The 27,478-nt window shown below is 43.0% G+C and overlaps 2 protein-coding genes across 4 annotated transcripts in view; one reads left to right on the top strand and one right to left on the bottom strand.

Annotated features, from left to right (window-relative positions):
- Positions 1 to 9,347, top strand: part of LOC308121028 (mitogen-activated protein kinase kinase kinase kinase 3-like) — a 39,226-nt gene extending 29,879 nt beyond the window's left edge. The window contains exons 19-35 of one of the 2 annotated variants that reach the window (XM_080482048.1): positions 355 to 406; positions 556 to 937; positions 3,007 to 3,113; positions 3,590 to 3,631; positions 3,892 to 3,976; positions 4,090 to 4,169; positions 4,277 to 4,337; positions 4,703 to 4,820; positions 4,989 to 5,047; positions 5,293 to 5,396; positions 5,575 to 5,746; positions 5,854 to 5,922; positions 6,003 to 6,095; positions 6,381 to 6,451; positions 6,974 to 7,029; positions 7,152 to 7,205; positions 7,720 to 9,347. In XM_080482048.1, coding sequence (XP_080338174.1) covers positions 355 to 406; positions 556 to 937; positions 3,007 to 3,113; positions 3,590 to 3,631; positions 3,892 to 3,976; positions 4,090 to 4,169; positions 4,277 to 4,337; positions 4,703 to 4,820; positions 4,989 to 5,047; positions 5,293 to 5,396; positions 5,575 to 5,746; positions 5,854 to 5,922; positions 6,003 to 6,095; positions 6,381 to 6,451; positions 6,974 to 7,029; positions 7,152 to 7,205; positions 7,720 to 7,807 — 1,693 coding nt within the window. In that variant the 3' untranslated portion in view covers positions 7,808 to 9,347. The remainder of the gene's footprint in view (positions 1 to 354; positions 407 to 555; positions 938 to 3,006; positions 3,114 to 3,589; positions 3,632 to 3,891; positions 3,977 to 4,089; positions 4,170 to 4,276; positions 4,338 to 4,702; positions 4,821 to 4,988; positions 5,048 to 5,292; positions 5,397 to 5,574; positions 5,747 to 5,853; positions 5,923 to 6,002; positions 6,096 to 6,380; positions 6,452 to 6,973; positions 7,030 to 7,151; positions 7,206 to 7,719) is intronic. The other variant, XM_080482049.1, reaches the window with a different exon arrangement.
- Positions 9,348 to 10,502: 1,155 nt separating this feature from the next.
- On the bottom strand, positions 10,503 to 26,862 carry arhgef33 (Rho guanine nucleotide exchange factor (GEF) 33). Of its 2 annotated transcripts, XM_080482052.1 has the most exons (18): positions 26,614 to 26,862; positions 23,994 to 24,037; positions 22,364 to 22,528; positions 21,367 to 21,485; positions 21,021 to 21,172; positions 20,712 to 20,819; positions 19,769 to 19,895; positions 18,607 to 18,739; positions 18,185 to 18,292; positions 17,966 to 18,058; positions 17,093 to 17,241; positions 16,361 to 16,450; positions 15,993 to 16,171; positions 14,569 to 15,023; positions 14,244 to 14,468; positions 14,006 to 14,145; positions 13,561 to 13,675; positions 10,503 to 11,414 (listed from the first exon to the last, which is right to left on the bottom strand). In XM_080482052.1, the coding sequence occupies exons 1-18, from the start codon at positions 26,663 to 26,665 to the stop codon at positions 11,394 to 11,396; spliced, it is 2,475 nt and encodes an 824-aa protein (XP_080338178.1). In that variant the 5' UTR covers positions 26,666 to 26,862; the 3' UTR covers positions 10,503 to 11,393. The 2 variants fall into 2 exon arrangements, with proteins under 2 accessions (XP_080338178.1, XP_080338179.1); XM_080482053.1 differs by lacking the exon at positions 10,503 to 11,414 and having other exon boundaries at positions 12,655 to 13,675; positions 21,021 to 21,169; positions 26,614 to 26,753.
- Between the last annotated feature and the right edge of the window lie 616 nt (positions 26,863 to 27,478).

Here is a 27,478-nt window from a genome sequence, read left to right as displayed (position 1 = left end):
TTTACTGGCTCTTCTCCCTTCTTTCCTCCATGTCTCTAACACTCCCGCTTGATATTTAGTGATTAACCTCCTGAGACCTCCCGTATCGCTGTGGCTCCCCCCGTCATTCCAGTGTTTAACATCCACTCACTCCATTAAAACGGCTACATTCTGTTCGGTGTGGATAAAGAATTACAAATGTGTTGATGTAATTTGTGATTAAATTAATCTGATAATGTAAAACTGTTTTAACGTTACAAGTAACTGTAGCCGCAGTGCAAACAGATCTGTGCTCATGTTCTCAATGTAATGTTGCTGTATGTAGACAATAGATTTTGATTGAGAGTTTTTTCCTCAAACTTTGTCCTGCTTTAGTAAATCGAGCACCATCATGAGGCCAAAGGTCCCACCTCCACTTCCTCCCAAGGTAAGAACAACTCTTTCTTTTTCCTGCAGCCGTACATCGTAATTTATCACACTGCTGTTTCAAGAAACCAGTTTCAACACAGATGATGTGCCATTTTTATGATACAAAATTTAAAAAAAGAGGATTTATCGTCCTTTGTCCTTCTCCAGCCTAAGTCCCTCTGCTCGTCCCAGCCGCAGCCACAGCAGCTAAAACACGACGACAGCCAATCACACAGCGAGGACGACGGCGGCGGAGGAGGGACCATCAAGCGCTGTCCAGTCCCGGACACGCCGAGCCCCGCCCGGCCGGCCTCCAACGTCCCCCCGCGGCCGCCGCCCCCGAAGCTGCCGCCCCACCGCCGCAGTAGCCTAGGTAACGAGAGCCCGAAGCGCAACGACGTCGAACCCTCTGCCCCAGAGGATGATGGGAGCTTTAGGCATTTCTGGGAGTGGCTTCACACGCCTCACACAGAGGAGGAGCTGGAGGAGGCGTGGGAGGTGCTGAAGGAGGTGAAAGAGGAGCAGGAGAAAGAGGAGGAAAAGGAAGAGAGTAAGAGCAGCTGATTGGTAGATGGATAGTGTCCGCAGACCCTGTCGTCCCCTTCGACTGATTGTGTGGTCTCCCATTAGTCACCCCTCGTAGTCTGATTTATTTGTTCCATTAACAAAACCGCTTCTTTGCATTTTTGTTCGTAGCTCCTTTCCGTTCCATCTGCTCCCCGCTCAATATAAATGTTTGTCTTTCAAGTCGTAATTGTCAAAGCCGATTGGTTGTTGGTTGTCCGCCTCGATTCTTCGAGGATGATGCCCGGGGAGGAGCAATGCTGTAAATCTATGAAAGTGCACAACAAAATGTAGATTTGATGCAATTATTTCTATGAAGATGCAGTATGGAAGATTTTTATTTTAAATTTAATTTAAGACATTAAAAAAACAGCACTTGTCATGTAAAGCTTAAAAATTTTAAGAAAATGGACTCAAAGCAGACAATTCAGTGAATCACTATCACTACCCAAGGCACACAAGTGGCATCACTTAAATTGAACTTATTGCAAATTTAACAAAAAAGATGCACTTATTGATAGAGATTTTTTTGGGCATATTAATTCTCACCGGTTTAATGCGGCCAAACATTTTTTTACAGGATTTTATTTTTCTCCACTGAAGAAAGAGAATCTGCTTTACCACCAGAAGTATTAAAACTTTTAGTTATTTATTTTCTTCCTGTGAGCATTTTGTCATAAAGTCTGGTTGAAAGAAGCTTCTCCAGGCTATAACGCTTTGGAAACATTGACAGAATGAAGTTACTTTCATATATTCTGCAGATGTAAGGGATGGTATTTGGATTTCGAGGTGGAAATATGTAATTTGTTGTGGTGAGATGAGCATAATGCTGATGGTTGGAGGGCAGAGAGTGGAAATACAGCCGTGCAGGAACTGTCCTATAATGCCTCAGGAGCTGCTCTGCCTGCAAATGGTTTGATTTCCTGATTATCAAACAGAGAAAGAGAATAAGTTCACTCTCTACAAAAAAGGACAAATGCAGCTCTTAGAGTCGAAAATTATTTCACAGACACGTCTGTAACTTTTAAGACCAAAAGAGCGTGTCTTTGCTTATTGGGATATCTAGTTTTATCTGTTTATACCAATTTGGGTTTAATGTTGCATTCATGGACTTTCGAAACTTAATTATGACTTTTTGCTCGTTTGCCAATTTCTCCCTTCATCTCAAACTTTCAGGTAAAAGAGCGTTATCGATATAAACACCAAAATTTCAGTGGTGTAACTTCATCACCTGATATATTGTTGAGCTCTCTGAGAATGAACCACAACCAGAACAAATGGTAGTGGGGGTCTTAGCTCTGGGAGATTCACAAAGGAGACGTCATCACTCCTAACACGAAGCACATTTACTGACGATTTCCTGTCACAGCTTCCGTGTAGAAAGCAGATCAGATCCTCTTTACTCTCATAAATACTAGGTTACAAAGAATCAAGCGTGACAAGAATGAGCATGTAATGAACCAGATATAACGGGTTGCTATTGTGACAAAAAGGAAAGCGAATGCATTTCATGTGTTATATACGTTTACTATATTTAACACTGGTGGGACACGCCCAATATGACAACCAGCGTTTTAGTTGACCAACTATGATTCAAGTAACATCCAACTTCAAAACTGCTGCGCAACAAAATAATTCTTTCGTGAAAGCCACGTGGCGAAAGAGCCAAAGTGAGTGCAGGCGCCTGGTTTATCTTTCAGATGTTACATGTTCTAATCACACACTTGGTCGCTCATGGCTAAATGTGAGCTCCTCGTGTTCTTCCTACTCCCTCCCTCCTCCCTCTTCCCTCCTCCCCTCTCTCTGCTCTCAGTAGTTTGTTTTTTGTTTGGTTTTTTTCCATTTCAGTTTAACTCTTCTCCGTGTGCTCACTCCTGCAGATCAGATTGTGTCCATTAATACCAACAATGACTTTATGTGTGTGTGTGTGTGCGTGTGTGGACTGTCTTTGCATCTGTTTATAATTAGTTTTCCTTCCTCAAGGACTTACACACCTACACTCTCTGCGCGTTTCTGTCTCATATGTGTCTGTGCTGTTCACGTCTGTCCTTTTAGGCAATGGGCTCAACTCGCCCCACAACGGTGAGAGAGACAGTCCAGCCGACAGGCAGTCCACGATGCCCCCTAGTGTTCCCATACGGAAAGACAAGAAGGACGTTCCGGTAAGATGATTGTGGTGGTTTCACAGTTTCCCGTTTCAAGCTTTGTGTGACGTCAAGCAGAGAATAAGAACTTTTATTAACTTAAAACAGTGAGCGATCAAGCCGTGTGTCTTTGCAGTGGGTGCTACGATGGTGCGGCTTCTCCCCACAATTGGAGCATTTACCTTCAGATCAATCCATTCATTGTTGGATTAAATTATTAGTTCCACAGCAGGATAATTCCAGATGTCAGAGCAGCAAAGGAAACTCGTACTGATGAGAAGAAAATATGTACAATATAAGGATACATGTTCTATTATATAATATAAGACATCATACGCAGTAATGTATATATAATATAGTAAAAACAGACTGAAATGATATAAGGAAAATAAAGTTTATGATTTATTCAAGATTTTGATGTGTGTGTGTGACAATTGATTATCTCACTGTTTGTATTCAAGCATGTTTTTTTAAACGACTTCCTTTTGTCTCAGAAGCCGATCAGCAATGGTCTCCCTCCAACACCCAAAGTCCATGTGAGTGTCTTGTTTTTGTCTCGAGAAATAAACGGTTTTAATAATTGTTGTGAATCCCAACATTGTCAGACTTGATTTAAATTGTACCCGTACACATCCAAGTAGAAAATGTTCACTTTTTGTTTTTCTTAATAATGTGGTCTGAACCTCCTCGGTACGTGTCATGAATCTTCATTCAACAATGGAGCTTCACAATCTTCAGATGTGAGAAGTTAATCCCAACATACGACTTTTTACAGATAATCTCCTCTTCTTTTCAGATGGGTGCGTGTTTCTCCAAGGTGTTTAACGGCTGTCCTCTGAAGATCCACTGTGCCACCTCATGGATCAACCCCGACACCAGAGGTAACCAAAGAGAAAGGAGATAAAGTGCTGGACATCAACTCCCACAGAGCACAGGGTTATCCAGGGAATTAAATCACAGGAGCTGCTAACCTCTGCATGTTGTTGTGTTTCAGACCAGTATTTGATATTTGGAGCTGAAGAGGGAATCTACACGTTAAATCTCAATGAGTTACACGAGACCACGATGGAGCAGGTGAGAAAGGAACATGTCTTTTCTCTTCCCAGGCTGTGGAAACGTTGAAAGCTCATGCTTTGTGATTTGTCACTTGCTGCTTCTCACGGTTCTCACTGTACCTGCAGCTCTTCCCTCGACGGTGTACCTGGCTTTACGTTATGAACAGCTGTCTTCTTTCTATATCTGGTGAGTTCCAGCGCACATCCGTCTGGGACCAACACCGAACACAACTGCTTAAATTTGGGTGAACGAGCACCGAGCTGCAGTTCACACAGAGGCTGGTGTTAATGATTACCTTCACTCGCATAATTTACAATGAACTCATCTTCCTTTTAGCCTAATTTACCCTCGCATTGCTGAGGGAATAAATATTCTGTGGGATCATCAGTAAACACAAACCTAGTGCACGACTTGTAGTCGGCTTTTTAGAGGATTTAACTGCAAAGAACTGAAGTACAAGACAAAGACCATCAAAATCAGATAAAGTGTAGATACTTGGACTTTCTCTCCTGCCTCCACATCATTCGCTCCTCTCCTCTGTTTGCTTCCAGGAAAAGCCTCGCAGCTGTACTCTCATAGTCTGAGCGGACTGTTTGAACAGGCCCGACAGTTACAGAAGCTGCCAGTAGCCATTCCCACACACAAGCTGCCTGATAAGATGATTCCCAGGTAAATCTGCAACCAGGAAGTTAATTAACTACAAACTCTTGTGTGGTTGGAAATATTTCAGTGGTGATTAGATCTATTCTGCACAGAGACCTCACAACTTGACAACAGTACAAAACCCTTATGTCAGTCAGTCTTTACATTTCATTTCTGTTCCTTGTCCGATTACAGGAAGTTTGCTGTGTCCAATAAAATTCCAGACACTAAAGGATGCCAAAAGTGCTGCGTCGGTGAGTCGTCTGAAGATGTCGTAGTATTTGTTGGTGTACTTTAGGTTTGCCTGCGGACGTCTTCGCTGATGTGTGAAAACAAAAAGCAGCAGAGTTTTGTGTTTCTGTTCTTTGACATCACGTAGAAAGATGTGCAAAGGGTCAAACATCCACACAAACAACCACTGTATGTGGTTTCCTGAACTAACCTGTGTTCGGCACCGCTGTAATGATAGGCATTGATTACATGTGTCGTTTCCGTGCAGTTCGGAACCCGTACACAGGCCATAAGTACCTGTGTGGAGCCTTCCAGTCGAGTGTCATGCTGTTGGAGTGGGTGGAGTCAATGCAAAAGTTCATGCTCATCAAGGTTAGAATTTTTATTAACTTTTAAAACTTCCCATTTTTCTTCTTCTTCTTCTTCTTCTTCTTCTTCTTCTTCTTCTTCTTCTTCTTCTTCTTCTTCTTCTTCTTCTCCTCCTGAGCAATAAGAAATAGCAAACCTGCCCATAGTAAAACTCCTCATGTCTGTTTTCGTCTCCTCGCAGAACATCGACTTCCCGTTGCCGTGCCCGCTGGAGGTCTTCGAGATGTTGGTGGTCCCGGAGCACATGTACCCTCTGATCTGCGTGGCGGTCAGTAAAGGCACCGAGCTCAACCAGGTGGTCCGGTTTGGCACCGTCAACCCAAACGCTACCTCCTCCTGGTTCACAGAAGCAGGTGGGAACGCCGGGACGGGTTCAACAAGCACAAACGGCATGAAAGCAACAAAAAAAACAAAAAAGAAACCACCTAACAACCCTTCCGTCTCTCCTCTCTTCCTGCAGACACACCACAGACGTGTGTGATCCACGTCACCCAGCTAGAGAGAGACACTATCCTAGTCTGCCTCGACAGTGAGTCACTCCTTTAAATCCACGTCATCCGTTTAGCGTCTTCTCCTGCCACTCACTCACTCTTCCGTATCTCTGAACAGGATGTATAAAGATTGTGAACCTCCAGGGCCGGTTGAAATCCAGCAGGAAGTTGTCGGCTGAGCTCACCTTTAACTTCCAGATTGAATCCATAGGTAAAGCGAGAACATAGATATCTGTTTTGCGTTACCGATTTATCAGACGTGGAGTTGTAGCGGAGCCCGGCTGACTGCGGGCGGAGGCAGGTTGCACTCTGCACACGTCTTCAGGTCATCACAGAGAAAATGCATGCAGACAAAAAGTCACATTCACACCTAGAAGCAATGTTAAGAGTCACTAATTTACCTCAAACGTGTTTTTGGACTTCATGTTTTACACTTGTAGCACAAGCTGCTTCGTCGTCTCTATTCACTGCAATAATCCTCTTGTTTTTGTCTCAGTTTGTCTGCAAGACAGCGTCCTGGCCTTCTGGAGGCACGGCATGCAAGGACGGAGTTTCAAGACCAATGAGGTGAGACTGAAGAATGTGTCCCCTCTCTGGTGAGGCCGTTTTTTAGAAATTTCATGAAGTTTACGTCTTAAGGCTCGAGCCATATTCCCTCATTCCCATACCGAGATTCTGATTGAATTAATCAAGCATTTGTAGGTGTGTATTTTATAGTTCAGTCAATCGAATCACTTTCTCAGTCTTTCAAATTCACACTGAAAGAGTTTTTCAAGTTTCTTCTCCTCAGTCGTTCATTCCACTCAGTGATTCACTATGAAAAGGGGAAAAAGAACTGAACAGTGATATTCATAGAACCCAATTCGGCCTCTTTTTTTTTACCAACAAATGATTTAATTAGAATTGTTTTAAAATACCCGAAGTTGTATGTTTTATCTGCGCGACCTCGTGTCTATTTGATTTCTATGCGGCTTCAGTGTTTCTGTTCGCACAATGTCGGGCTGATGATTCGATGAACGGCTTTCTCCCCGCTGAATTTGGAGCGTGTTACGTTACCGCCAAGCTTGATTTCTGGTCTCCCTCATCTAGATCACTCAGGAGATCTCAGACAGCACACGCATCTTCAGACTACTGGGATCAGACAGGTGAGACACAAGCACGCTTCGGCAACACTTCCCTCAGGTTGTGGACCCCACCACGATATAGAGAACACGAGCAAAACCCTCAAACACACACTAATCTCCTCTCTGATGTTTCACCGCTGAAGACGTGCTGACGGTCGAGACCCCGAGGCGGAGGACACAGGCCTCGCTCGGCGCAGGTACCGTCACAGACGAACTCTAAACTCTTTCTGTCGGGACTCTCCAGGTCTGCTTACTGCTGGGAAAAGTATTGTGCCAAACCTGCCAGTTTTTTTAGATATTCCGCCTGAATCCTGAGTGTTAGACCCCAAAAATCATCCGTCACATCAGTTCCATCCTTTCATTTCGTTGCACCATGGATCATTTTGGGGTCTCTCGTCTCTGAGGACCTGAACACACTGACGTTACTCTATTTGAAGATGAGCTTGAGCAAGAATTAACAACTGGCAGTCTTCCTCGGGGTGAGCAGACTTCTCAGCATCGCAGGAATCCCCTTTTCCCCCAAAAAATAACAGGGTCTTTGACAAATGTGACAACATGTGTGTGCTGCTGGCTGTAATAAACCCGGGTCTACGTCTTCACTCTGCTCAGAAAACTAATACTAAAAAGTCGAATCATCTTTGGGGATCTGGAGCAGAATAAAGAGTGTGTGTGTGTGTGTGTCTGATATTGAAGTGTGTGTGTGTGTTGCAGGGTGGTGGTGTTGGAGAGCCGGCCGACAGACAACCCGACAGCCCACAGCAACCTCTACATCCTGGCGGGACACGAAAACAGCTACTGAGACACCCACGCCAACACGAAACATCCTCCTCCTGCTCCCCCCTGCCCCCTCCCATCACTGCTGCAGACAGAGGAGGAAGCATCTCACTCATCACGACCCCCGCCCGGACCGGACCCCCGCCCCGCCACGTCTCCCCCGGCCGGTCCGAGACGAGCAGGTGCAGATCCTCCACTCGCTCGCAGGCACAGCAGTGTTATATATGTGTATAAGTGAAGTGTGTCGTGTTAGAGCAGCAGGCTGTGGATTCGTTTTGGGGAGTCGAGCCTCTTTTCTTTTCTTTTTCTTTTTTTCTCCTGAGCTCAGAAAGTCGAGGAAACTCCGCCTCTTTAGAAGAGCGACTCCACCTTCGAACTATTTCTGATATCACCCCGCCCGCCTCCCTCACACTGGAGGGGGGTTAAAAAAAAAAAAAGGAAAGGAAAGAAAACAAAAAAGCATCCCGTATGGGAATTTGACTTCAAACACTACTTCTACTACTCGCTCCACACATACTATTACTACAGTTACTACTGCTACTTGCTTCAGCTTCAACAGTCTTGCACAGAAACACCTTCCCTCCCTTTTATCATTCATTACTGTCTCCACTTTTTTTTTTTTTTCTTCTTCTTCTTCATCTCGCCGTCTATTTTTTTTTAACTCCCCTCTTATTTATTGTGGCATGATGTAACTTTAACCATCAGGACGGCTTTCCTGTTTTACTCCTTTTTCTTTTTTTCTTTTTTTTAATGGATTTTTTTTTAATAAAAAGAAAAGAAAACAGATGATAAAGCTTGGCCACTATCGCTCGCATTGAATTCCCGTCACCACAACACACAAGTGCTTAATTGACCTCTATTTAATTGTTGTATATATAAATGTAGTATTTTTTTGACAGACCGACACTAAACAGACCGCTCGTGTAGATAGGCGTGTGTATAGTCGCGGAGGAGCGAGAGGACGTTTGACTCGCGTTGTAGTTCCTCCGTCACGTGACCCACCTCCAGTAATCTGATTACTCTCACACCGGCGTAGAGCTCAGGATCAAAGTGGGCGGACCCTGATCAGTCCTCTTCGTTCTGCATGCGGTGGCATCGTAACCTGCTTGCTTGCAACTGTCGTCACGGCAACGACGACGACGTTCACCCGTTTTAAGTTTGTGTTTCCCCTCGTTTCTTTTTTTTTTTTAATCAGACGTCTTTCTTCGATCTTTCATCCCTTTTTTTTTTTTTTTTTTTTTTAATTTTCTATTTTATCGAACCACTGGTGTTAAGAAAATTTGCACAGAGAAAAAAAAAATGTATTTCATAAGCAAATGTGATGTCATTCTAATATATGACTTTGTGTGTGTGCACAGCGCGTGTGTGTGCGTGTATGTTCGTAGACATAGGTTATTTACATAACGGTGCCTCGTGGACAGATTTGGTCTTTAACAAGTGACAGTTCGACCTCCGGACCAGAAGACAATGAAAGCTCGATGGACACTAAAACAAAATGGAAAAAAAAAAGCATTTGGACGTTACGATGTCGATCAGTTAAAGCAGCAGTGCATCATATTGGGACGTCACCTGCTCTGAGCCACAGCAAAGTGAAACCGTCATAGAAAAATGACATTTGATTAATTGAAAATCATCAGGAAACAAAGAATAATAGTTATGAAAGGGTTAAATATAGGTGCAGTGGTTTGCCCTCTTTGCCTTACATCAAGAATATCCAGTGTTCCAAGTCCAATTCAGGGGTTTTCTGTCCCTCAAAAAACTTAAGGTCAAAACAAACCTAATGTAACAGAAACACCAAGAACCCGTACAGACTTAACCCATATCCATCATTTCATGTTTTAAATAGAATAAAGTTTTAGATCGGGGAAAACATGAAACTAATGAGGATTTGACTCTTTTAATCGGGATGAATTTAAATAGCAAGAGTCGTCACGTCACCGGTTTTAATTCCGCTGCTCACTATCGAGCACAAATAAAACACTCGGTTAATCCTAGGAAATGATTTAACTTACAGCCATGAAGTATAGACGGGAATGTTTTAAATCTGAATTGTCATAAATATGGATTAGGGTTTTAAAAAAAATTGGCAAATCCTGATTTTATGAAATGATATTGACTTTTTGATTTTCATAACTTAAAAGCAACAAATATGAAGGTTAAAACAAACAAAAAAAAAGTTTGGAATTATTTCACTTGACATTTGATAAATGTAAAATATTTGAGAGTTTCACTGTTTAAATAAAATGACATGAGACAGATTTAAGCAGTGATGTAGCTTCCAAATGCTTTTTTTTTTTCTTTTTCTTTTTTTAAAGTCTGAACGCCGGTCCTCTTATTAAAGGCCAACATCTGTACAAGAGCACACACTACATCACATACATGTACGAGTGTGTTTGTGTGTGGCCGTACACTACCAGTCTTTACAAGCTGTGACACGAGAAGTGGCTCCAGAGGACTTTAACACTAGTTTAGCTCAACTTCACACGGAAAATCATCCACGGCTGGAACTTTTACAAAGAACTTGTTTCCTTGTATTTTGGGGAAATGTGTGAAAGTTCAACCTGCAATACACCAAACGTCCCTCCGAGAGGACCAACCGGGGAAATGTAAAGACATACTGGTGGTTACTGATCACCACTGTGGCAAGAGAGCCGCTTCTGACTCTAACCTGAAAGTGTAAACTTACTTTAAAGAGACAATATGTGATGCTTCAGCGGAATAGGATTCAACACGACCTTTATTATAACAATGAGACACGACAAAAGTCTCGCTGTCATCTTGGGAAATTCTGTGATGAGCTGCTGGTTTACTTTAGCTGCCAATAATAGAATGAAGATAGAAATAAAAACGATCCATGGTTGAGAGAGAATACTGTCGTATGTATCCTCATTGAGTTCATTTGGCTACTTTGCTGCACAAAAACAGTAGTATTGTAATCGCATAATGTAATAACTAATAACTTGGCAAAATGTTATTACATCATTGGACAATTGCATCGGCAGTAGCCAAAATTAAGTTGTCGATCATTATTGTTCTCCAACATGACCCAGCCTGTGCAGTCCTGCAATACACATATACACCACAAGATGGTGCTAAAAACGCCTCTGCACGGTGGTGCAGCGCCAAAAAAGGAGGCAAAACAATGAAAACTGGGTTTAAAGTGACTTAAATGTTCCATAGTGTCCCTTTAATGATGGAAAATGTGACTATGAGTGAAAAAAGAAAATCATGTTTCTGCTGCCACCTATTGGTCCTTCTCATATTACTGTAAAAATTGAATCTTGATTGGTTGTGACTGAGTAATGAGAAAATCAGTTTGGTGTGTTTTGAGTAGTCATAGAATAAATGAGAAGTGTCCCTGGACGTCGAGACGCTCATATTGAGGACTTGAAGGACAGACCGCAACGGCGTCTGGTTTCTCCTCAACCCTGCAAAGTTGGGATTTCTGTCCACGGTTAGTTTAAGTCAATAGTGTCATAAGTGCAGTGACGGGAGTCACTCTAAAACTCCTCCACCGTGTCCCCGGTGTGTCGCTCAGCTTCAGGGTCCTGTCTTTGCTTCCAATCGCCTCCAAAGTGCACCAGTGCCCCAGATGACGGGCAAAGCTACGGTCACGCTGAAACATGTGCTTCCTGCCAACATGGGGAAAAAGAAAGATCAGGATTTTGATTGTTTTACCACGAAGCCAAACGAGTTTCCACGCCGAGGCTCAAGTTTGATCGGATCCGGCTGATTTTCACGCATCTTAAATGGTTCAAATGACAAGCGTGTGTCTGACATTCCTTCTGCATTCGGGGTTTGTTGTTGTCAAACATTTGTAACGGAATGCCAAATTTTGTGGTGGAAGCTTGTTAAGGCCATACGTGGGTAGTGCAAGATGTTAAAAAAAAAAAAAAAAAAAACAACTCTGTGTGTGAGTCTAAAAGCAGCCGCCATGTGCTTGTGAAAACTCTTATCAGTCTTCTCACTTCATGTGGAAATAAAAACGAGTCAAGTCGTATCGACCAGGTTTCACTGAATCTTAAAAAAGTCGCCGCTCGGGTGATCGTACTTTTAAAATCTGTGTGATTTTTTTTTTTTTTTATCAAGTCTCAATGCAGTGAAAGATTCAACCAGTTCTTTCTCACTACTGCTATGAGCTGCAAGCAGCCAACAGAAATTCTCTCCCAAATTTCCTTCATTCCGACGTCGACACTACCAAGAACCACCGCTTGATTCTTTTATTTATTCGGTGCGTGAGGCGGGTCCTTCCTGTCGCTCCCACCTCGTGGGAAGATCTGCCTCACGGTGGAGCAGCTGAAACAACCCTTTTAAAAAAAAATAAAAAAAGCAGCAGCAATCTATTATTTCTGTGTAGTTCCTGACTCAAAAGCTCTTGTCAAATACAGAATATAAGTCACAGGAAGTGTGGGTTTTCTTAATTTAAAAAAAAAAAAAAAAGTAAATTAGCATTGATATCACTTGTGAATCTCCACGTGTCTTGGTGCTTTGAGCAGATCGATGTAATCACCTGTAGGTTTCCCCCCCCTCCCCCGATAGGTCACCTCCGTTCTGTCGCTCTTTTCATCACCTTTTTGTTTTTTTCGTCATGCGATGCATACATTATGAAATGTACATAGTGTAAAATAAAAATGGGTTTGTTTTACATACTGTATAATTGCCTATATTTTGTTTCAGAAGTGTAACAGATTTATGAGATGACAGGTTAACACATTAAAAAGAAGGAACAGAAACCCCTGGAGTTTTGTGGTCATTTTGGACGGTGATTGTTTCAAAGCTTGTTTTACACATATATATATATATATATGTATATGTATGTATATATAGTCGCTGCTTGGGAAAAAGTGCACAAAGCCGAGCCACGAGACAAATACTCAAATAGCGTCGACCTTTATTGAACATCGTCACGTGACTCTCCCGTTACAAAACAGCACATCGCTTAGAAATACAAATATCAAAGACAAGCTGCATAGTTTCCTGAGTATACGAAGTTTTAGAGCATAATTGTGGTTATTGTTTTGGGCTTCAAGCAGACTGGAAGAAAGCTGAAACTTAAAAGTGAAAAATGTTCTAATAAAAAGAAAAGTAATAATCACAATAATAGACGAGACAGCCAGGATGCAAACCAAATGAAAAGAAATGTTTGAAGGGGGGGGGGGGGGGGGGGGTTGAATAAAATAAAGAAATCTCAGGGTTATTTACAGTAAAAAATACCTAAATGAAGTGAAGTGATGAAGCTTTAAAGTTTCTATTATTAATTGAATTGATAGTGGAGTTGTAGTGCCACTCATTACAGTGTACACACACTTGTTTTGGTCTCTATGAGGTAATCCGGGGTTATTGAAATTAAATATAAGATGAATCTTCACGAGCAGGCTGCAGCGAGCCGTTACTAAGAATTGCAGAAGACGTGACTTACAGGTGATTATTTTTCTCATCAAAGCTCCAGTTTCCTCTTTTCTGGCCCAACACTTGTTCTGCATGCAGGTTGAATATATTTTACCCCAAAACCATGTCGTCACACTTAATCTCAAGTTATCTTACAGCCGATTGGTGACCTAAACCTTCCTCACAACAAACTTCAATCATCAGTGTTGTTCCGTCAGATTCTTTTTAAAAAAGTGCTTTTTCTCAGTGTGAGGATTTTTTTTTTAATCTAAAATGTTTATCAGGAAGCTTATTATACCTGTACAGCATGTTTACAGCAGGTGTGGTTTAAGACGGTGTTCACTGTACGTGGGTTTAGCTTTCACTCGCCACTGGGTTTCTAGTTTATACCGCGGTTCCTCGGTTTATGTCCAGATGCACCAGTTTGGGGTTTTTCTCATGTTCGCCGTTGCACTGATGCTCTGGTGTTTTCTCGCCTCCTTTCTCCTTCTTTTCATCGCCGCTCCTGTTTGAACACATAAACGTGAGGATTTAACGTCAAAGTTTTAAAGGTGTGCCTCCAGTGGCACCGATGTGTTCGTTGTTTTGTTTTGTTTTTGTATCTTATTATCGACGATCATTATTTATACATATATTTTCTTTTTCTTTAAAACAAAACAATCTATGCTGTTTGGAGACTGAACATTCCTTCCACGCACACAAATAACAGTAAAGTTATTTAAGAAAGGCTTTGTGGAATAACGACACGGGCATCTGACATGAAGATGTGTTGGTTCCCTACGTGATGATAAAATAAAAAGAGAATCATAGAGGGGGGAAAAAAGGTAGATGTTACTTTTTCTTGAAGAGTTTTTTGAAGGAGCTCCTGAAGCCTCCTTTGTCCTTGCGACTCCTCTCGCCGAAGGCCGCATGGTTGTTCTCCTCCGCCCCGCTCCTCCACTTGGACTCGTCTCCCCACGACTGGATCCCCGAGTCCTGATGAGATTCGACTCGTTATTCAACCTCCAAAATGTCTAAAACCGTGAAAGAAAGTCTTTTTTTGGAAATACACGTTCATTTGTGCAGAAACCTACAATGCTGAGCATCCCGTGAAGCTCCGGGTTCTGCTTTTCGGTTTCCGCTCTGCCGCCCAGGGGGCTCTGGGCCTTCCGGGACGGGGTCGAACACCCTCTGCTGCCCTTGCTGCCCTGCCGCTCCAGCTTGGCGTGGCTGCCCAGTCCGACTCTCTGCAGCTGGTCGGACGGCGGGCCGCCGTCCAGACTGCTCACTGTGTTCTCCATCTGCAGGCCGTTCAGGGACTGGACAGAACAACACACCTTTCAGTTCCTCACTCACACCCTCTTTTTTTTTTTCCTTCTTTAAATCTTTCCCGATACTGAATCCCCTCTGCGGACTCGCCTTGCTCTTGCGCTGGCTGGCCTGCAGGGGGCGGTGCTGATTGTGTCGCATCATCACGGCCTCGTCCGGAGACACGCAGCCTCGGCTGGGCAGTTTACCGTAACCGTTCCCTTTGCTGCCGCCGTTCCCAAACACTTCGTGGGACACGTTTGCGTTGGCGACGTGACGCGACGCAGACGGGCCTTTGGGGCACTTGACGAAGGCGATGTCGATGGAGGAGTCCGAGGAGCCGGTGGAGCAGCGGTCGTACATGGAGACGTCGTGAAGCGAGCCTCCGTCCTCCTCGTACAGGCTCTCCATCCCCGGGGGGTCCGGAGGGAGGAGGAACTCCCCGAGGGCGTCGGCCAGAGCCGAGCCCGGCTGGACATGGCGGAACTCAGGGGGTCTTATGGGAAGGCGGTGCTGGCAGGACATGGAGCCCTCGGGCGCCTCGCTCTCCGGGATGCTGCCGAGGCCTGAAACACCGAGACCGACTCAGGTGGTCTGGTTCTTACAAAGCAACATCGTGAAGGAACAGATTACATCCGACAGGGCGGCAAAACAATTAAAACAGATCCCTGGGAGCTGAGACACCGTATGTACAAGATAATGCAACTTTAAATTATATTTAAAGGTATTTAAATATACAGTTTGTAATAATTTAGTTCAATGTAAATCAATATTACCCCCAAATATAAGGCAGAACGAAACATAATGGTCTTGAGGTCATTTAAAAAACTTTGTTGAACAAATCCTGTTTTCTCAAGCTCATTTTTCCTACAATACACATTTGCACCACATGATGGTGTAAAGAGTCACTCACACAGACTGCAGGAGGAATAATTAAAAACAACAAAGGCCCCGTTTACTCAACGTTTCATGTGAAACCACATTTTTTTTGCGTTTTTGTTTTGTGTACTGGGCAACGTTTTGAAGACAAAATCCATTTACAGGAAAGCGGCAGAAACTGTGAAAACTATGTCGCCTTCATGTTGGGCTCGGAGTGGGTGGCGTTTTTGTAATAAAACCACACACACATGCGTGCAGAGAACAACAAACATTAGCGATGGCGAGTATGCGGACATTTGTGCAGATGATTTATAGAATATCTTCTGGCAACACCAACAACTACTCTGATTATGAAGGCTGACTCAGCGCGATGATTGATTTTCTGGCAGCAGTTGCTCAAATTTCTGCAGCATTTTTACTATTCATGAACATTTTGGGGCGTTTATGTACTTTTGTTAAACTACCTAAATCCCACTGGCTGGCTTATTGCATTTTGTTAAGTTGAGGAAAGCCGTTATTCAAAATGTTCTACTCTCAGGAGTGAAATCTGCTTTTTAATTAAAACAAAGAAAGGTCAAAGGTCGCCTTCGATGGTGAAACCATGTAATCAAGGAGAAACCGCATGGAGTGATCTGACGACGTTTGTGGATTCGGACCTGTTGCTTTGTGGTTCCGTGGGTCCAGGTCGGGGCTGAAGAAGGGGAGCTGTGGCGGCCACTCCGAGCCGTACCGATGAGTCTCAGGATCCTGGTCCTGGTCCCAGTCCTGGAACCGGTGGGACTGGATCTGCTCCAGGAGACACTGCTTCCTGCGCTTCACCTGGTTGGCGTGCTCGCTGCCGGGAACAGACGATTCGTCTAACTTAGTCACACCATCAGCAAATGTGTTTGTGTTTGACAGTAAAAAGTGGAGAATATGTCGAATGTCACAGCAGACAGATGAAGCCAGAAGAATTTATTCTTCCTTGTTGAATATAAATCTGTGTGGCAGACTGAAGCTGCAGGGCCGCAGACGACACACTCACAGCATTGCAGCGCTGCAGGAGTACGGCGAGCCCAAGCTGCTGGCCTGAATCCCGCTTTCCACCGTCTTCAGCAGGTGCTTCATGGTGGACCTGCAGACGGAGGAAACACAGACACACACTCACCTTTAAACTTTAGGACCGTTGCATCGACCGTATTATGTAATAATGGTGCAATGTGTAATGAGGTAATACATGTTCAACTCAATATGTCCATTTCAACTCCACTTTTTTTTTTGAAGAGGAAGAAAATGTAATAAATTGTCTTTTACATGGTTCTATGTTTACTCATGAGAAGTAAATACGATTCAGTTGGACTAGAATTAAAGGTCAGTCTTTGCTTTTGCTTTTAGCGGTGGTCGAATTCAGGGCTCTGAATCAGGTTGAACTTTAGATCACCTGCAATTGTGGTCTGGTAGATTTTTAAACTTACCAGTCAGTATTTCCAGCAGCCATTTCTTTTTGCTTGAAGACATGAAACTAGATTGTAAGTGCCACTCAGTGCATTTAATTTTATCATGTAATAAACTGTAACAAGTTATTTAAAAAATGTGGCAAAGTTTATCAGAATGTGCATTAAAGATTTTCATTACAAAATGTGGCGTTATTACATAATGAGTTGAAAATGTGTTACGTTATTACATAATGCGGAGCGACAAGCATGTTTTCTTTATGATGACTAGAAGGTGGTGCATGGTGGTGGTCGTTGTTGTTGTTGTTGTTTTCCTCTCTGACCTCTTGACCTCCTTGCGGTTGAGCAGCAGAAGCTCCTGGTCATGTTGGAGCAGCTGGTGGTACTGAGAGGTGAAGGACCGGAACTGCTGGATGCAAACCAGCAGCAGGTAATAGTCCGGGTGGTCTGGGTCCGTGTGCCTGAGCAGCCCCTACACACACACACACACACACACACACACACACACACACACACACACACAAACACACACACTGCTCATTTAAACTGACATTAGACGGAGAAATACCCACATTTTTGCAGAAAATAAAAAAGTCACTGCCCGTAAATATTAGATTAGAGTACAACCGTTATTTTTCTTTCAGTGAAGACAAAAAAAAGTTTAAAAATTCTACGAGCAATTTCTATGTTCCAATGCAACATATGTACATCCTGTTTAATTCATAGAAGGAATAACGCCAATTGTAACTGATTATATTGAATGGATTGATGTTTGGGCTTTGGAAGAAAGTCATTACTCTTGGCAGAAAAAAAAATACAATAAAAATCATGTTAAAAAAACAAAAGACCATTGTACATGATGTAGGAGTATTTTTTTATCTTTTGGTTTTAACTCATTTAATCTCATAACCTTTGTGAACGCAAGTCAGCTGAGCAGCTAAGAGTCTCATGCTCTGTCCAAACTCTTCCTTCTTATTTCATGTTAGAGGTTTTGGATTACCGGTGATCCTTTCAATCTGTTGCAGTTTAGTTTAGACCAACCTAATTACGGATATTGCTTAAAAAGTACAGTATGTAAAACTGAAGTAAAGATTATTTTGTGCAGTTTTGCCTGATATCAGCACAATAATACGCACACGCCTTAAAGGAGACGCCAGATCAGACAAAGAAATAAGATTTCACAGAAATAATCTCACCTGTAGCAGCAGCAGATACTCTGGGATCCTCTGAACCGGCTGGAGCAGCAGAGTGTGTAGAGACGGTTTGGATTCGTCCCCCAGGACGTCGCTCTGACCAACCAGGAGGGGAGGACAAAGTTTCAATCAGCTAATTCTATTAAACAAATCTCCAAATCAACGTTCCATCATTTTTCTCCGCTATCTAACATCTTGTTCAGTCGCTTCACGTTGGGTCACCTCTAACAGAGCTGAAGACTTCCCGGAGCTGGACGTCAGCATGTTGACCACTGACAGGCAGTCTGGAAGCTCCTTCAGGTACGACAAGTAAAAGTCCAAGAAGTCACTCTGCAGAGACACAAACACACACACAGGGCATCTTTTATAAACACAAATGTTCACAGAGGAAAAGTGACTTTTTTCAGTTTTGCTGTTTCGGGAAGGTGAGCAAGGTTATATTTTGTATACGAGTCAGATAAAACGTATAGACTTGTTCTTTAAAAAAGATGAATTAAGACAGTCAAAAATCCAAAGACAACGACTTTATTGATGTATACAGAATTATCACAAGGAGTGCTTGGATCTGGTACCACATGAAGAAAGAAGTAATAATCCCCACAGTGAGGCTGAACTCTGCAGTCAGGCTCGTGTGCCGTGTTTACCTCATTGCTGGTGAGCCTCATGAACACGTCTCCCACGATCCCTTGCCAGTGGCACTTGAGCACGCGCTCCTGGAGAGTGTGCAGCAGGTCCAGATGCTGCTGGATCAGAAACCTCAGGGAGCTGGGGAACGGCCTGCAGAGGGAAGGACGTGAAGAGGTCGGTTACTAAGAATATTAACTTTCTTTTAGTCTGTCAGACGCAAACAATTAGATAAAAGATTTATACATTGTGTGAATGTGTGACTGTTTTGTTTTTAGTATTGATTGATCCATTTGAGTCACTATAATTTAAAAAAAAAAAAAAAAAAAAAAAGGCTGCTCTACATATAGAATCAACCACAAACGCCCTCCTCTTGTAAGGTAATGTGATAAACGTCTTTGGCCCATTGATGTGCCACTCTGTGTGACAAACATGTGGCAGCGGGTTAAAACAAATGCGATCTTTTACAAATACCACTTAGCCTCGTCGGGGTGTTGCAGTATGTCTTTGGAGACGGGAGCTCATTGGGAACACGTGTGCTGAACCAGAACCGTGATTACATTAACAGGCTGCGTGGAGACCTTTGGAGAAGAGTTTGTTTTCTGTCTCGCTGGTGTTTATAACCTGCTTTTATTGGATTTAGCCATTTCCTGTTCTACCCCTTGCGGTAAACTCACAAATCAGATCAGGGGGCCGACTCCTGGAGGATTTATTCTGTGGTGATGAGGGTTTGCATCAGATAGATGAATGCTCCTTGTCTGGGTCGTCACCCTGTTGCTGCTCCCTTCCTAAATATATTGTTTTAACCCTTCATTGAGAAACCTGACGCCTGCAATGTCATGCACTAACACTACATTTCTGTATAAGACTGCAAGTATAATGTTCTAAAATATAATAATATCCTATTTGAAAAAGAAAAATGCTCCAAATAGGACACAGGTATTTATGACTACTATATGAAAACAACATTTCAAGTGCAGACTAAATCATAACAATTGGCCAATTGAAACAACACAGAGAAACATAGCTTTTTCTATTTATCATATTTACGATGCATATTGATATGTGCAATTAATTTAGAAGAAAGTGATGAAATACAACAAACATGGCTATTTCCCGGATGAAGGCCTCGGCCTCTGATTCTCAGGTTTCTCAGCGCTCACTGTGGCGTCGATAACTCACCGTCTATCCTTGGAGGGAAACGTTTCCGACCCGTTGAAGGAGATGTTCGCCTTCAGCAGCAGAGACAAGTGCGAGACGTAAACTCTCTCCGACTCCAGCAGCTCCAGGGCTGCTCTCTGCCTTTTATCTGTGAGCGCGTGCGCGCACACACACACACACACACACAAAACAGGTTTTTAATCTGCATGTTTTGCAAGATGGAAAGAGGAAAGAATAGAGAAGAACATCGATAATCTCAGCCACCTGCAGATTCACACACTGTGTTTATTCGAGGGAATCTCGAAGGTCATTGAACTTTTTTCCAGATTGAACTCGGTTGTTCAGGCTGTACAGTTATGCAGTGGTCAGCACCTCTCGCCTCCCCGGGGAGAAGGTCACAAGTTCGAGTCCGGGCTGGCACTTTCTTCCTTGAGTTTGCGAGTTCTCCTTCTGCATGCATGCAAATATTACGCTTTTCAAAGACCTGCGTATGAAGTGAATCGTTACTGTGATGGACAGGTGACCCACCCAGGGTGTATCCTGTTTTGAATCGGCGCAGGAATTCACCAATTCACCTCAAACACATGTCAGAAAGATGTGTTTGAGGTGAATTGGTGAATTTCTATCTTCTGCTTTGGTCTCATTCTCTACTTTAGTTTGTATCCAAACTGTTTTCAAATGAGTTACTGCCATCATACTATTACCTTGTAAATAACTTTTTTCAATCATGTATTTCTGCTGTTTGTCTCTTCTAGCCTTTTGTATATGAGAGGGGCTATTTAGAACATATATCTTTATTACTATCAAATTTAAAGCGAGCTGATACGATATGTTGTCACTGCTCTCTTGCAATAATTCTTTGTATTTACATTGAACCGTCGTCCCAACATGTTTGGTTTTTGTTATTATCATTGTTGTTAATAAAGGCCTCTGCAGACGTTGCATTGAGAGGTGGGTGTCTTACTTTCTGTGGGACTGTTGGGGGTCTCGGTCTCATCTCGACTGCCCCTCCTCTCCCCCCACGTGGGGGATCTGGGAGAACAACCTCTCTGCTCCTGCTCAGACACGGAGGCTGCAACACAGCGACACACACCAGGTTACAGTGCAGGTCCTGCTGAGTGTGTGGATGTGACACACACACACACACGCACACACACACACACACACACACACACACACACACACACACACACACACACACACACACACACACACACACACACACACACACACACACACACACAAACACACGCACAGAGACACACAGACTGACTCTGTGTGGATGTGTTGCTCCTCTGCGGTGAGCTGCTGTGCGGAAGGCTGGAGAAGAAGTGCTGGATCACACTGAGCTCTGCCTGGTTGGAGACACAGATGTGTTCGTCCCCCGGTGCTGCCAGCACGTCGGCCCTGGAGCCCTTCCTGCTGCTTTGGAACAACAGGAAGAAAACAGGATAAAAAAAAAAAAAGATTATAAAACACTTTTTAAGGTTACGCAACGCTCCTCAGGTCTTGTTCCATCCATTCCTGTGAGCATTTCTTTGTTGTGCTGAACAGCAGCGGCATTGGGAATGTGTCATGTGTGACCTGCGGTCGTGTGCACAAAGAACAAAACTGGGTACCAGTGAGGGACGGAGACGACCTCTTTGTTTTCGGACTGCAGCATTTCTATCGTCTTCTTCACCTCCCTCTGTCTGATGGACACGTCTTTAATGTGGAACATGGCCACGTTCAGCTCCTCCTGCAAGCACACGTCCACCAACAGCATCAGTGAAGCTGCTGCGGGCCGACGCATCGTACGCTGGATTGTGTTTCTTACAGTTTAATTTTACACTTATAGACTGTTCAGATCACGAGGAGAGGGGTTTTGTTTTTTTGTTTTGTTTTAATTCTCACAATGACCTGAAGGAAAAGTTTTCTGATCTGTCAAAATACAAACATCAAGGATTAAAAAATGACTGAAACTAAATCGTATATTATCATCACTATATAAGTATTGTTACAGGAAACTGTACTTTCAAACACCTGTATCAGTTATATAAACCAAAATAAAATCCTTTAAAATCATCTTCTAAATACTATACTTGACATTTCAACAATGGTGCAGGAGCAGCGTGGTGTAGTGGTTTGCACTTTCACCTCTTAACGTCTCTAGTTTGAGTCCAAAATTTGATGTTTGTGAACTTTAGTTTGCATGTTCTCCCCGTGAATGTGGGTTTTTCTTCAGGCAGGCTGGTTTTGCGCCGTCTGTTTGTCACTCCTGGTCTATTTTGATTATAACTCTTACGATGTAATTATTACACTTATTACATCGTGTTTCACGTAGTACCCTCAGCTCCTAAACAGCCTGTTTTATTTCAGTTATATTTCAGATCTAACGCAGTCTGATTCTTAAATAAAATAGAGAATAAATACTTCCGCGTCTGTACACAGTTACTAGTAAATCGATCTCACGCAGATGCAAACGGAGTACAGTGGAGTATTTTGTATTAAAACACAGTGTGAGCCAGTCAGAGCGACCCTCCCCCTGCAGTAGATTAGGTCAGTTTGCAGCCTCGGCTGCGCTCCAGTCAGATGCTTTAAATTATGTTACGGAGGCCGCGTGCGCTTCCACGGCACCTTGAACGTGTTGAGCGAGTTCTTGAGGCCCATTATCTTATCGTCCACGTCGGTCTGATGGGCCTGGAGCTGCTCCTCCAGGCCGCCGTCCCGCCGCCGCAGCTCGCACAGCTCGCTCAGGGCCTCCTGGAGCCCCTCGCGCAGCTCCGCCACCAGGCCCTGCAGCTGCGCCCCACAGAGGGCAGGAAAAGATAAAATCACAAAGAAACTCAATGAAATGATCTTTTTAAGTAAAGCAGACAACAACAGAAGCTTTGTATTGATGTTATGATTATTTAACTTTTATTGGGATGTTTGTAAATCGAGGCTTTTATCGTATTTTTGCTTTTTAAGTTCGAACATTTCATGGATCTAGATGATGATCCAAAGGTCAGAAAGACTTTTCTCTGCCGGTCAACTGCACTTTTAGGTCTCTTTTGAAAGCCTGTTTGGTTAGACTTTTCTATTCCCAGTAATGTTTGCTTTTGCAGCCCTCTCTCCTGTCTGTAACCTGACCATCTTTAATCTTAATTCTTAACACTTCACACAAAAACCAGATTGTTTATCGGCCTTTCTTTCTCGGTGCAGCCTTGTTCTGAGTTTTCTCATGCATGGTCGATTGAATTTATTTAGTGGGCATAACTGAATCAGCTCATAACATGAGTTGAGCATCTCTCTCTCTCTCTCTCTCTCTCTCTCTCTCTCTCTCTCTCTCTCTCTCTCTCTCTCTCTCTCCCCGGCTCTTCCTCCTCTCGGTCATGTGAAAAGCATCAGGCGGGAGACTCAATAGAGGACTTGTCCTCTTCAGATAGTTGACATTGCTGCTGGGCGTCTTCACACCTAAAGGCTGCAGATCTCAACACTTTGTTTTGTAAATGTCAGGGTTTTTTGGGGGTTTAGGTTGCCAGTTTAAGTGCCAGCTTCAAATTGGGAGGAGAACTTGACGAAGGCACAGAAATAAACATCTAAAATCTCTAAGCTGGTTTCCAAAAATTAGATAATACAATTTAAACACGTGTGATTTGACCTAGTAAAATGTAATAAAACATATTCATCCGAGCGTCATTTAACCGTTGGTTTAATATACTTTTTACATGTTGTTCCATAAACATGCACTTTTGATCAAATGTCATGAGACCTGACGATAACTTCAACCAAGAAAGTGGTTCACGCTGCATTTTCACATCACACGCTTGATTCCATTAGATTAGAAGAGCCTGGTCGCTGCGTCTTCTCTCATTTTCTGCGGTCTTAAGCCGAGAGAACGCAATTAATGACAAATCTGTGGTCGATGGTCTTTGTAAGAATGTGGCATTACTGCAGCTATAATGGCATTTCTTTTGTTTACATGTTGTAATCTTATTCTGATCACTAAAAAATAAAGACGCTCAAAGATTATTTTAAAGGAAAACATGTAACATCCTCCAGGAACATTAAAGCAGAATTACGGAGAAGACAGACTCTCACGCGGCTGGATTGACCTTTGACCTCTGAGCTCTCAGCAGCTCATAACCTGCGTGAGACTTTGAGGGATTGGGTGTGAAAACCAGGGGATTAAATCCGACAGACAGAGCGAACAAGAGAAAATATTTGGGCAAATTATGAGAAACAGTTAATGAGGAACAGTGACGTTAAGTACATTTCTTATTACCTGAGCAATCTCCAGACTGGATTCTTGCACATTTTCTTCATTATCTAGAGGGAAAAAGAATGAAAATAGCTGAGCACACATGAAAATGCTGACTAATTGAATTTTATGATACTCAACATTTGCAAGAGCAAGCGAAAAGGCATAAATGAGGATGTTTTGTATAAATAAATAGTACTGACATAGTGGCAACACTTAAATAAAATTAACCTTACTGCCAAAACACATTATTAATTTGTTTTACGTCAACTCGTTTACTATTGTCATTCCAAAGTATCCAGAACATGTCACCGGCCCCAGCGTTTTCATCTGTGCTGAAACAATATTTAAGGAATCGATTGGTGGTAAACGAAGCTAAATTGTGATCAGTATTTTCTAATGAGATATTACAGTACTTTGAGAAAGGAGATATTTCAGCAAGTACTGGTGATCATAGTTAAAATGTCTGAAAATACATATGGCCTGTTGATAGCACTGCCAATTATCTTATAATGTATAATAATCTAAATGGGATCAAAGAAGTTCTTAAAACTTAAATTTCAATAGTATTTATTTGATATGTAGCACATCTTCCTTTAGAAACGTTGACTGCAGATAGTTTGGTGGTAAGGCTGTTTTCTTGACTTATTCAGATGCATTTATGGAGAAAAGAAATATATCAAAACCATGTTTTGTTTAATTTTGAATATTGTGCTCAAATATTAAGAGGGAGAGGGTCAATCTCTGCTCAAATCTCCATATTTGCCTGTCTTTGTATTAACGTGTCTTTTGGAAGCACATTAAGCCACGAGTCACAGTGGAAAGTAGGAACCGACCATGGTGGCATGGTGCAATTGGGAAAAGAAAAGAGTGTGTAGAAACACACTCTACATGTAATCCAACTGAAGCGCTCCTCTTTAACTTGATGTTGACACTGAACTGTCTCATCCGCCACAAGACCAACGGCTCGGTCAACCAGCACAGAGCTTTGACACGCTCCCTCAAACGGAGCGCGTGTGTTTGAGTCTCACTCATGGTTTGGATTTCAATCAAAGCTGAATAATAAGCGTGTGTCTGCATGTGATGTGTCGCAGGACCCAAAAAAGAAAAGAAAAAAGAGAAACCATCTGGAGCACGCCCGATGACAAACGCTGAAGTGGGAGTCAGGACGTTGAGGTTTAAGAAGTTTCCTTTCGCGGCCATGTGAACGCTCCACACGTGCCAGTCACTGTCGGACGGCACGCAAGTGGTGCGTTTGGGGTCGAGCTTTGCGTGACTTGATGAATCTTCACAGTTCTGATTTGTTGCAAAGGAATAACCTCATAAATGAGTGAAATCAGTTTGTTATCTGCACATGAGCCGCAGCACAACGGCAAGATTATCCCCAGTTTGAAGCCGTTTTATGGAGGAGTTTGCATGTTCTCCCTGGGTGGTTTTTCCTCCGGATTCCCTCTTAATATCTAGAGCCATGGTTTCTGGGTTCACAATGACTGCAATTTTGAATTAAGCAGGCATAAATGTTTTAAAGAGACTCAGTCGAATAAGGAGCGTGAGCAAGTTCAGTTTTATGAAGGATTTTCTTTTAGGGTGTACTTCATGCGGAGACAATTAAACGGTTGTAAAAAAAAAAAAAAGAATTAAAAAAGCACAAAGGTTCCGTTTGTTGTGGAAATGTCACAAGTTGAGGCCACTGTCAAAACGGCAGAGGGTCACTTCACCGACGTCGTCAGCATTCATTAGCATGCATAATCGACGGGGCCCGCAGACACAATGCGACCGAGGGCGAGTCGGGATAATGGGCGTCTTTCTGTCTGCAGAGGTACCGTGTGCTCCCTCTGCTAGATTGAGTTTGTCCAGGAGTTGGACGCCAGAGAGAAGTTGGCACCAGGAAGCTACATGGAGCCACAGTGACCTCAAACCTCCAGAAAAAGGTTAAGTCAATGTGAATACGGGGGTCGGGAACACGACCGCTCATGTTTATTAACACACCAACGGCGTCATGCGCTCGGGGTGACGTGTGGAGATCAAACCATCACTGTGGAGACTGGAGGTTCACCTGCTTACCAAGAGATCTGTCTTTAATATTCTTCATTTTCATTATCCAACAGTAGAAACTAATGCAGCAGGAGGAGTATGTCCCTCCATCAAACCACACACTGGATATACTGTATGTCTTATGCAGTGGATAAATGTATAAAAGCCTCATTTTTGCAACGAACCGAGAGCCACTGCTTTGTGTTTCCAGTAAAAAAAGGTTTTTTTAATTTTTTTATGTACTTTTGAATCTAATGTATTGTTTGGTTGGGATCTTATATGTCTGCTGGGTTAACAGATGAGCAGGAGCTTTTAAAACTCTCAAATGAAGCAATAAAACTTCATTTAGAGCTTCACACTGGAACCTCATAACGTGTGGAATCACAGACTTTTATCAAAAATCTGCAAACAAATACAGTACAAACGTTAGATGTATTTTCATGAATGATGGATAAATGTAGGACAGTATAACTTAAAAACAAGACGTGAAAACTACATTTTCTCCTCCGAATAATCAAACGATGCAAGTACAGATGAAGCAAAGATTCAAGGTTAAGCTTCCAGAGAAGTCTCTCCAAAAGTTACCGCTTATGATTCTGGACTGTTTTACCTTCTGACATGCCCTCCGTCTTGTCCTCCGGGTCTGTTCTGCTGTCTCCCATGTCCAGTTAGTCCTGCCCTGTCTCGTCCACAGCCGTCCTGTTCTGGAGAAAACCCGTCCAGCTCCAGACGACTCCTCTGCTTTGCTCCTCTCCCCTTCTGCTCCTCTGAACAGCCCTATCTGTTACTGTAATCTCTCACTTTCTCCGTTCCAAAGCATGTGAGTCCTGTGATTTCCCTCCGCTACAAAAAGGCCCTTGTCTTCAGAGAGAAGAAGGACAGAGGGGAAAGATCAGGAGGAGACGGAGAGAGAGAGAGAGAGAGAGAGAGAGAGACATTTGTTCATCATACAGTCACATAATGCAGCCAGCTCATTATATTTAGGGAGGAGTGACTGCTTTTCAAATGAGGTTGCCCTAAACTGCTGCACGGATCAGGGGAAGCCAGTCATTGCAGTGTGTGTGAGAAGTGACAGTGATTGAAGGCGTCACTCTGGGTCAGTCCCAGTAAAATCCAGGAGGAAGACTGTGTGTATTACCACAGGTGTCGTTTAGTGTGTGTCTGTCTCACCGACGTTTGCCGCATGATGCAAATGTCTTCTTACAACTGAAATCTGGTGGCAATGGAGGTTTGGAGTCCAGTAAATCCATCATTGTGCTAAAAAAACCCCAAAAAAACAAAGAGAGATATTTGAGTTTACTTACATGGCGCGTTATCCTGCTGGAAGAAGGGATGGACACAGTCGGCAACAACACTCAGGTAAACTGTGGATGTGACGCACGTTTCTGATCTTCAGTCGTCCAGTTTTGATGAGCACAGTGTGAACTGTGGCACGAGTTTGCTTCCACTTGAAGGTCGACTGTGTTGTGCAGTCA

Source organism: Lipophrys pholis, assembly GCF_963383615.2.
Source record: "Lipophrys pholis genome assembly, chromosome: 15".
Taxonomy (NCBI): domain Eukaryota; kingdom Metazoa; phylum Chordata; class Actinopteri; order Blenniiformes; family Blenniidae; genus Lipophrys; species Lipophrys pholis.
The sequence above is the reverse complement of the archived record's forward strand: the minus strand, read 5'-3'. Positions and strand labels throughout refer to the sequence as shown.